This window comes from Hemibagrus wyckioides, linkage group LG06 (genome assembly GCF_019097595.1).
Source record: "Hemibagrus wyckioides isolate EC202008001 linkage group LG06, SWU_Hwy_1.0, whole genome shotgun sequence".
Taxonomy (NCBI): Eukaryota; Metazoa; Chordata; class Actinopteri; order Siluriformes; family Bagridae; genus Hemibagrus; species Hemibagrus wyckioides.
In genome coordinates, this window is record NC_080715.1 from 22,276,182 (window position 1) to 22,287,432 (window position 11,251).

The 11,251-nt window shown below is 36.2% G+C and overlaps 1 protein-coding gene across 1 annotated transcript; it reads right to left on the reverse strand.

Annotated features, from left to right (window-relative positions):
* Positions 1–3,727: 3,727 nt before the first annotated feature.
* Positions 3,728–7,846, reverse strand: tmem182a (transmembrane protein 182a). The gene is made up of 5 exons (XM_058392805.1): positions 7,487–7,846; positions 6,431–6,557; positions 5,358–5,456; positions 5,015–5,152; positions 3,728–4,854 (listed from the first exon to the last, which is right to left on the reverse strand). The coding sequence occupies exons 1-5, from the start codon at positions 7,631–7,633 to the stop codon at positions 4,631–4,633; spliced, it is 735 nt and encodes a 244-aa protein (XP_058248788.1). The 5' UTR covers positions 7,634–7,846; the 3' UTR covers positions 3,728–4,630.
* Positions 7,847–11,251: the final 3,405 nt, after the last annotated feature.

The window sequence follows — 11,251 nt, forward strand, 5'->3', positions numbered from 1 at the left end:
AGAGCAGTGGAGACGCGTTCTCTGGAGTGACGAATCGCGCTTCTCCATCTGGCAATCTGATGGACGAGTCTGGGTTTGGCGGTTGCCAGGAGAACAGTACTTGTCTGACTGCATTGTGCCAAGTGTAAAGTTTGGTGGAGGGGGGATTATGGTGTGGGGTTGTTTTTCAGGAGCTGGGCTTGGCCTCTTAGTTCCAGTGAAAGGAACTCTGAATGCTTCAGCATACCAAGACATTTTGGACAATTCCATGCTCCCAACTTTGTGGGAACAGTTTGGAGCTGGCCCCTTCCTCTTCCAACATGACTGTGCACCAGTGCACAAAGCAAGGTCCATAAAGACATGGATGACAGAGTCTGGTGTGGATGAACTTGACTGGCCTGCACAGAGTCCTGACCTCAACCCAATAGAACACCTTTGGGATGAATTAGAGCGGAGACTGAGAGCCAGGCCTTCTCGTCCAACATCAGTGTGTGACCTCACAAATGCGCTTCTGGAAGAATGGTCAAAAATTCCCATAAACACACTCCTAAACCTTGTGGACAGCCTTCCCAGAAGAGTTGAAGCTGTTATAGCTGCAAAGGGTGGACCGACGTCATATTGAACCCTATGGATTAGGAATGGGATGTCACTTAATTTCATATGCGAGTCAAGGCAGGTGAGCGAATACTTTTGGCAATATAGTGTATCTACGGGAAGTTCATTCCATCTAGGTGCCATAACAGAGTCTTGATGGATGCATTCCTCGTACCCTGAGAGATGGTGGGACAGGTTGAGTAGTACTGGAGGATTGGAGGAAGCATGGTGCAGTGTGCAGTTTGATAAATGTGATGTGTGAAACATGTATAGACACATGTATAGAAATGCAAAGCCTAAATAAAGTAGCACTTTGATGCCAGTAATGAGTGTGCGAAGCTAAAATGTAAAAGCCTATCATAAGATGTAAATGAAACAACAATTTTCTAATGGATTACTGCATCTTTTAAGCTATTAATATTAGAAGATGCATGCCCACAATCAATAATAATTGCTGTCATTGTATGTTCATAATAGACAAGTGACACGAGTGACTTAACACCTTCTAGTGAGAATGCAAACTTATAAAAAGTCCATAATAGGAGTCTTTAACTGTCTGTAGTGCCTCTCTCTTATTCAGACTCTTTAGTCTGCTGAGTTCTTTTGGCTTCTATGGTGAGACTGATATGGGAAAATGTACTGTATTTCACAAAGCCCTGTGAACATTTGTGCTATCAACACATAATTATCTGGCTTAATCATGTGGAACTGCACAACAATCACCTGGGTCTCAGAATCTAATGATATCCTTGTGAAGATCAGAACAAGCAGCAGCACTGCCATACAGAATGCTTTCACTTTCTCACTCTTACTCTCTCTACCCTTACACTGCCTATAATTGTGCAGAGCATTTGGCATGACTTTCTATGACTTATCTCCTAGTATATTCAGCCACTCTCACGCACATGCTCTCATACACACATGGAGGATTTTCATGAGGCATTACTGACATCTTGTGGCTGCTGTAGCCAAGCTTAGAATTATATGATAGCATTCCTTTCAGAAATAGTATTAGTGGCTTGTTTAGATACCCAGGAGTCAATAATATGTCTATTAATCATAGCTTTTTGCTGAATCTGTAAATCATCATTGACCATCAGTACCCAAGACAGGCGAAGAACACTAAAGACACATCCTGACATGGTACATTAATCTTGAAAAATCTATACATTAAACATTACTGTGCCATGTCAGGATGTGTCTGTTTTTTAGCACATGTATGCACAGAGTACCATTTTTGGACAGACTATACTGAATATACACTCACTGTCCACTTTAATAGGAACACCTGTACACCTTCACATTTATGCAGCTATCTAATCATTCAATCATGTAGCAGCAGTGCAATGCATAAAACCATGAAGATATACAGGTCAAGAGTTTCAATTACTATTCTCATCAAACATCAGAATGGTGAAAGGGTTTGATCTCTGTGGCATGTTTTTGGTACAAGATGGGCTGGTCTTCTGGGATTTTCACATACAACAGTCTCTAGACACCGAATAATGCAATCTTTTAAGTCTTTGCATTTAGAACATGGTAGTGATTGAGAAGATACAAAGAGTGTCCAAAGCTTCATACAGGAATATCTCATCCACAATTTTGTCTCTAATATAGTCTTGCCAAATCCCAACAATCTGTAAGCTACAGCACCACCACCTCCACCCCACCCCATACAACAGCTACTAACCAAGGAGATTGCCATTTGATTCCTCAGAGACAGCATTTTGTCATGCTGTGATGCATGGTTTTTTGGTATCACTGTAATTATCATTTCCTGGTTCACCTTTGGTATTTTCTTTATCATGATCAAGAGTACTGTGGAGCTAGAGCTGGTGATCCTGTGAACACTGTGTACAAAGTTGGAATACACCATAGAGGATGTGGATCCATGAACACTATTCTACTAGGTGCAATTTACTGTAACCAATGCACCTAAAAGCCTGACAAGCAGACTAGTGTACCACGGAGGAATCCAATGTGGACAACAGGCAAAACTCCAAAGGAACTTGACACCCTGGAGCTGTGAGGCAACCTACTGTGACCTACTGCACCACCATGCTATCCTGGTTCAACGTCTTCATTATTATTCTAAAATAGAAACAAAAGAGTAAAAAAAAAAATGAAGAAAACCATTCTATCAGCAAGTATTCCAAACAAGTTCACTGACCAACCTCTTTTCTTATAAAGCTTTCTTTTTTGCACACTCAGACAATCACTGAGATATTAATGACACACATTCACACCCACACACACACTCACACACACACACACACACACACACACACAGCTGTCACCTGGTATGCAGTTGAGTCATATTTCCCAAAGCTGCATGTGTTAAACAGAATCATCTGCCAGGTCTTGTCTCCTGACAATATATCTCTGACAGCAGTCCCTATATTAATCAGAGAGTCCCTCTGAGCACTGTTCCCGTTCTGCCTCTCACCTCTCAGACGATTTTACGTAATCTATATGGGTTACAAAATCTTTCCTTAATGTCTGCATGGACAGTGGATACATCATATATTATTTGATATGGAAAAAGAGGTTAGGATAAGAGAAAATCCATAATTTGCCTAACTGATGATAATTCACTGTACCATGTGAAGTCTGTGTTCAGAACTGAACCTATAGTCTTCTGTGAAAGCATTTCAGCAGTCGGTTGATTGTGATTTTAGCATGAGTGTTTATTAATTCATTTAAAATAACACTTTTGAAATATGATATTACAGCAGATATTAAATATTATTTACAAAGAAACAGATTCTTTATCTAGAGCTGAAAAGGTTGCACTCATCTGGACAGACAAAAACTATCTGGAAATCATGAAAAACTAAGAACAGAACACATCTTAGTCATATAATAAATGTCATAACCTTTCAGACCTGGTAAAAAATTAAGCTTTAAAAAAAAGACTCATGCAAGACACCAATATATTCTTAATAAATGTCCAAAACCAACTAACCTGTACATGAGATTAGCATTGTGATACATATTCATATAAAATGTACATATAAAATGTACATACATTTCTACACAGTTGATTTTATAAGCTACACTCTACCAGTCAAAAGGATGATTGAATATATATATATATATATATATATATATATATATATATATATATATATATATATATATATATATATAGTCTTCAGGACATTTAGTTAAAGCCTTAGTTACAAATTTAGTTACAAATAATATCTAACACAAAACTTAATTTGTAATTTTGTAACTTTAAAGAAATGAATTAATTCACACGATCAATTGGCTGCAATTTATTAATGATTTTTAAAAACAATACATGAAGATAAGTAGTTTTTACATAACTCAGTTATTTTCCCCAGGCAAGCAGGGTTTTCATTTAGAATTTATCAAGTGCTCTGACTGCTTCAAGATATCAAGAAAAGCTTATTTGGGTGAAGTTCACTCATAAAGCTTACTGAGAATCTGCCAAGGGTGTATGAGAACTTATAAGAATTTATGTTCACTATCTACCTCTATATATTATTTAATAGTGCTAAAATATTCTTAATTAGACTTAAATAGTACAAATATAAAAATTTAAATAGTACAAATGAAGAATAACTCTCAATGGGCTCTCTCTATATGTCCTTTGACCAGTAGTATAAATCATAAGAATAACAGAAAATTTTAAAGAAAACTGTAACATCACTCTATACATATGTGCAAGGATGGCCCCACACCCACATACACCAAGTGATCCCATATCATCCCTAATCTTGTCCCACAGAATTACAGTACTCAATAAATAACCATGTTTGAGCTAATATGTCAGTCTGGCAAGACAAATTCACCTTCTGGAGCAGTAATTAAAAGGTTCCCCAAACCCACTGCCCATATTAACCATTGTCCTCCAATTAAAACATGCATATGATTAATTTTCTCTGTATCCTGCACTGTCAGGATAAATAAATCTCCCCCTCTAGCAAAGAATACTAAGATGTTAACCTGTATTAATTCTATACACCCACTGCTATATAGTCATAATCAAGGACATAAACAAATACCCCTTCGCTGGACATTAAGATGCTTATTAATAATGTTTCTTCAGTGCTCGCCCAATCAGAAGGAAGAGCAGGCCAGAAAGTAGGGAGAAGAACACGCCCACTGGGGCGAACATAAAGGAAAGGCCATACGTAACGTTCATCTGAAAGCTTGGACACAGATGACTTTTTTGGTACTCTACATACAAACCCACCATATCCATCAGCTCCAACCAGATGACAGACAGTACAATGGCAAGAAGGATGAAGAAACCTAAAAGGATGAGGGGGAATAGGAAAGTCAGGCAAATGGTAGGTAGCGATTGGAATTTTTTAGAGATTTCAAAAAATAAAAAAAAAACTGGAAGTTTTTCTTTTTGAGAGCAGATGCATAAAATCAAAACATTACTGTTGTAGTACAGTACTTGGCTCACCAGCTGTAAGGAAGAGTCCACCTCCTGCTTTATAGAGGCAGGAATTGGTGAATGGAGCGGCACAGATTATGATGAAGCCACCCAAGATGACTGCAGTCACTCCCAACAGCATGAAGACACTCCAGAAGCCTCTGTAGACTACACAACACTACCAACTAGTTGCTACTGAAAAATACTTGCATATAATAGCATATGCATTAGGTAAAAAATGTATGGGTGTTTCTAGCAAGAGCTCGTCACATTTATATACAAATAAATTTGATCAGTAAAATTCACTGTGCTAGACTGTCTGAAGTGACCAGAAACAGAAAGGGTGCAAAAATGCACGTGGAAAGTTACTTACTGATGGCAGACTCGTAAGTGGTTGCATTGTGGGTTTGTTCAGATACAGGGAAGGGAGCCAGGTAGGAGTGTGTGCACACCTTGAAGTGTGGCTGGTTTGCTGTGGGGATAGGCACAAAAGCATGTACAATTAGTTTTCATGGTCAATTTGCTGTAAAATACTCAAAAGGTTGTTATCAGTATAAATAAAAAATATGTGTCAGGAATCCTTCACTTGATTGAACCTCACTATATAATGCTATAGTCAGTTATGAAATACTCATGTGTGTATCATTCAGATTAACAGACTTTAAACGTTAAACGTTCTTCACTCTCTGTGTTCTTGCTAAGTATTCTTGCTAACTCTGTAGATTATACACAGGAACAAGAACATCAGAAAACTAAAAAGACACTTTTGACACGGCCAGCAGTCAAGTAACAAATGTTTAGCTGTTAAAGAAATCAAGGCATCAACATGCCTCATGGAATTTAATCCTGTTTAATACTATTATATTATTGTTAGTATTAGTATTATTGTCTAACCTAACTTTGTTTTAATGATTTAATGAATTTAATGACGGTTATTTTGTCTTGTTGCCATTATTGACACATTTTAAAACTCTTCAGTGAAGATCATTTCCATCAGTAATTTCTCTTCTGATAATATAATCTGGCTAATGAAATGATCAGACAAAGAAACAATTAATCTAGTGCAATTAACTAGTGCCGGCTATAATAAACATCCAGTTTTACTTATCACAGTTCTGACCACAACTAATATCTAAGTCGGCAAAATAAAACTAGAAAAGGAATTATTGCTATACTGTAATTCCCTCTGTTATGTTTTTTGCATGTGAAATGGAAACACAACATTTGTTTGGTCACCTATATAGAGTATATGCTTGCAAAAGTGATACTGATATCAACAGCAAAACTCCCAGACTTCATTACCTCACACCTGCAGTATGACTATTATAAGCTTGATACTACTTATGTGTTAAAATCATGCTACAGCAATTTTCACAATAGTCAAGTATGCTATAATGTATGTGTGTATTAGAGCCCATTTCTTTCAGCCTAGAAAGTTTGCCTTACTGAACCAGAACTTCAAGATGATATCCTCGTCCCCTTGTCCTCCAAATGAGCAGCGCCAGAAAAAGCCTTCATGGTGAAAGGTGGAAGAGTTTCCAACATCTGCAGTTTGTTTCATCACATTCTCTTGCTGTGGAAGAGCACCGGTCTGAGGTCAAAGGGCAAGTTTGCTATGCATATTGATGCATGAGTCTGTGTGTGTGTGTGTGTGTGTATGTTCATGCATGCGTGTGTGTTTGTGTGTGTGTGCGTGTGTGTGTATGTGTGTGTGTGTGTTATATGATCACAAAACAGCTGGAATGTTACATTACTTTGCTAAATGCATATTATCTAGTAGTAATGATCAGTTACAGATATCTTTAATGAATTCAGGTATCAGACAACAAGGCACACTCTTTTCTCTGTATCAATGGCAACTTAAAAAATCTTTGTATAGTACTAATAGTGTTGAAGTAACATCAGCACTGTATATTTGAACCTACTGATTCACACATGAGTAGAAACTAGCAGATCTCAAAGGAAGGCCTTCAACTGATTCTAATGAAAGGTGTGTAGCCATGACTTCCACCGGCACATTTGCAGAGGCCTCTGGTCACTGTAGAACAGTGCTCGCCCTTTGGAAACGACTGCCCATGTGTGTCACTTCCATGAATAGATTTGGCATAAGAGTGCAGACATTGCAGTGAGATTCCAGTTTCATTGCCCATCATTAAGTCTGGTATCATGCTCTAGCATGTGATATTCTATCCTTGTTGCTTCACTGTAAATAGTGATCTGATACCTAACCATGTCCAGCTCCAAATCACAATATACGTTGATGCAATCTAGAATTTACAAAAAATTGTTCAAATGCTGAATTGTTGATAAAGCTTCGTTAAAATAAATATACATGTCAGTATGGTATTTTTTGGACTCAAGGTTCTAATTACAATACCTTTAATGTCCTTAATGGCCTTAATGTCATTAAACCCAAATGGCACTGATGTTAGAATTAACCATGTTTTATTTGATTGTTGTAACATCTATTTAAATATAAACATCATTAAAACACCAACTCACCCTTTCACCAATCATATCCAAATCCAAATCTGTTTTGCAAGTCTCCAAAGCCAAAAGCCAATAATCTGTACCAAAGGACAGGAGTATGAAGACTGTCCCTAAGGCACCAAAGAGTCCAGCAAAAAACAGTGCTACACTCCACTTCATGGTTAAATCCCTGTCTTTTCTCTCTGTCAGTGAAAATATGTCAGTCCTATGGAACTAGAGCAAATGGAGCTCCTTGGATTTGTTCTTTAGGAAGTTGTGCCTGCCAGCACTCCTCCAGTATCACACTGTGCTGGTGTCCTTATACGCTTTCACACTACTGTCCTGAAGCCCCGTCCCCGTCCTGCTGGTTTATAGACAGAGTGGTTGGTGTGAGAATAGGGGACAAGGAAAACGAGGAGTGGGCTCCAGAAGTACAGAAGTTTCATGTGGACCATCCCCTTGTACTATTTTTGGACTGCTGATTGAAGATGCCTGCTGTCTCTCTCAGATGTGTGGTCTGGCAATGTGAAATTTATTGGGGGAGGGAGTTGGCATGGTCCAAAATATCTCCTGCAAACTGAAAGCCACTTCTTAGGACTAGATAGTTAGTGGTGGGATGAGTGAGAATAAAGACACCAGAGCTGGGTATTCATGGTATCTTCTTGTTGTCACCACCACCTCCTTAAAAAAACTGGGTGCATAGTTGTGAAAATTAAATATGTCCACAAATTTTATTCCTACTGTAGACTCACAACTGCCATCTGACAATCTGTTAGAGGCACGTGAACCTACAGTATTCATTAACACATTAGCAAGTACAGGAAATTTTGTTTAATAATTTCTCTACAAATTCTGCTTTGCAGAATCTTCTGTCTTGACATATCAACAAATTAAAATAAAAGTCTATTTTCTGTTGAGTGGGGCATTTAGCAGAGAGCAGAGAAACCAGCTACCAATTAGCGCTGTGCTGTGAGTGGAGATCAGAGCTGCAGTGTTGTCCTTATAAACACTTCCTCTGCTTCAAGTACACAGACAGAAGCAAGACACTTATATGTCTGAACTTCTTTATATACCATATAATGCACTATTTGGATGCCAGGAGTAATTTTACTGTATTGTCTGAACTGTCATTTGCAAAATTCTTTCCCTAGATACTTATCATCTTGTTTCAATCCAGTCTACAACTGATCCACATTACCACACCACTAAAATGACCACAACACATAAAGATTGTTTTACACTTTAAATTTCTTCATTAAATTTCTTCATTCACAACTATTTTTTGCTTTGATTTCCAGCCAGTGTTCCCCTTACAACATCCCTATATAGAGCTCAAACTGGAAAAGTCTATACAGTTGTCAAAGACAGAGTGTGGGGGCCATTTCAGACATAGCAAATATTACACGTGCATGTATAAAGTCGGACACAAGAATTGTATCATATGGCCTTGTTTGCAGTACCTCCATATTCAGATCCAGAATCGGATATTTATTTTATTGTAGAATAAAAGAAAGGGCAAAAAAGTGTCACCAATATATCTCTAACTGTCCAATACTCAAAAGTTGTCATGTTGAAGCACAACCCAAAAAGAGACTGGTTTATGTGAAACCAACTATTTTCATTACACCACGATCAAAAGTTTTAAACTTTTCTAAACCGAAAATGTAGCTAAGTCAGCCTTCCATTCAGTGAAACATAGTCAGCTGTGCTCTATTAAACTTCTAGTTGGGAGTCTTTTGATGAGGCATCTGGAGATGTCTTATATCCACTAATAGGATACAGAACCTCATCTAATCATCTGGTTTTCCAAATGTTCATGCAGTACGGTATCTCGTTTTTTTTTTTTTTTATGTTACCATTACATGAACTATATCTGCTCAGATTTGTATCATTAGATTTGTACCTGTTAAGCAAACTATTGAGAAGTGTGTGTGAAAGAGTGAGAGAGAGTTTTAGTCTTGGATATCTTTTTGTAAAACAACATATGGGATTTTGATCAAAATGATGCAAAGGAAATTTTATCAGAAATTAAGACCACATATGGAAAATAGGATCATTTATTTTAGCCAAATATCAAACTAATCAAACATGTTTTAGGATTTGTTCTGATTTGTTCTCTGCTGTATGAATAATTCATTCTCCTTATGTACCCATGTCTATAAAATATCCCAGGATGCATATCAAAGCTTGTGGTAAATGATCTACAACATCAGAAGACTGTATCAGGTTCCACTCTGTCAGCCAAGAACAAGAATCGAAGGCTATCCAAAGTGACAGATGAAGACTGGAAAAAGATCAACACCCATAAAATCACTACATATGGCATCTTATTTTTCCTCTTATTCACAGCAACTGGAGTTGCAATGTTTTATTAAATGTTTCAAACTTTTTTCATTAGAATATTGATTTCACTTCAAATCATACATTTAAAGGACTTATTTTAAGCTGTATTACATACACACAATAATGTGTTATATTTATATACAAATGTTTGCACTTGAAAGCAATTGTATTAAAACTGCTTTCTACATAAAAACTCAGAAGAGGGTAAATAATAAATTTAAACTGATAAAAGTTTCTTAATCGACTGATTCATTAGTAGATGCATGACTATGCAACAACCTATTACAACTTACAAAGTAAATACAACAACCTTGCGTATTAATTAAGTATATAAATATATTTAAAATTGGTTCATGTTTAAAAATTCAAAATATCTATAAATGCAAAATCTTTTTTTTCTTTCAAAATCATGCGCCTTCGGCCTTTTCTCTGCTTCCTTCCCCATGGCAGGTGGCGCGCAGAAGTATTGTGCAATACCGCCCCCTAGTGATAGGGTTGTAAAAATGCGACAAAGCATCCACAAGATTCTAATGAAATAAAATTCAAAGCATTATTACCTCCACACATATTCTCAGCATCTAAACAGGTCCATTTTCCTTTTTTAAACGATTTTGTTTTTAAATAACAAGTCTATTAAGTATTATAATTTTACTAACAAAAATTCAGTGTCTTTTAATGTGTCTTTTAAAAAACACACACACAAACACACAATATTAAAATAAACTAATAAAAAAAAAGAAAGAAATAAAATAAGAAGCTATAACATGTGTTAATGTATGCAATATATATATATATATATATATACAAAGCTCTGGAAAAATAAGAGACCACTGCAAAATAATGAGTTTCTTATGTTTTTTTTCTTACAGGTGCATGTATTGCTGAGATGAATTTTTTTGTGAAATGCTGACAATATTATAAATTCAAAATATAACTATTGTTATTTATAGTATTATTAGTATTATAATACTATTAGTATTTATAGCTTTTCTTGATGGTTTGTGACCATCCATCTTCCTCTTGATGACATTCCAGAGGTTTTCAATAGAGTTCAAATCTGGAGATTGGGCAGTGATTGATTGATTGATTGATTGATTGATTGATTGATTGATTGATTGATTGATAGATAGATAGATAGATAGATAGATAGATAGATAGATAGATAGATAGATAGATAGATAGATAGATAGATAGATAGATAGATTGATACTTTATTCATCCCAAAGGTAAATTCACAGTTTCCAGCAGTATCCACGAACACAGGTAATAGATAAAATAGGAAGGAATATAACAAAAATACTAAAATACCCAAATTAGGGTACAAAAATATAAAAAAAGAAATATATCAAATAACAAAATATAAAATATTACAAAATATAGCAGAATATAACAATATAAGAAAACATAGCAGAAAAATACTAAATACAGAGATTTAGGAATAAATATGGAGAATGA

What these genes read in the sequence shown, in the direction of transcription:
- tmem182a (XM_058392805.1), bottom strand. Translation starts at nt 7,633, where the DNA reads ATGAAGTGGAGTGTAGCACTGTTTTTTGCTGGACTCTTTGGTGCCTTA. An exon ending in CACTTACGAGTCTGCCATCA is followed by an intron (nt 5,153 to 5,357) that starts GTAAGTAACTTT and finishes AGTGTTGTGTAG; the next exon opens with TCTACAGAGGCTTCTGGAGT. An exon ending in TGGACTCTTCCTTACAGCTG is followed by an intron (nt 4,855 to 5,014) that starts GTGAGCCAAGTA and finishes TCATCCTTTTAG; the next exon opens with GTTTCTTCATCCTTCTTGCC.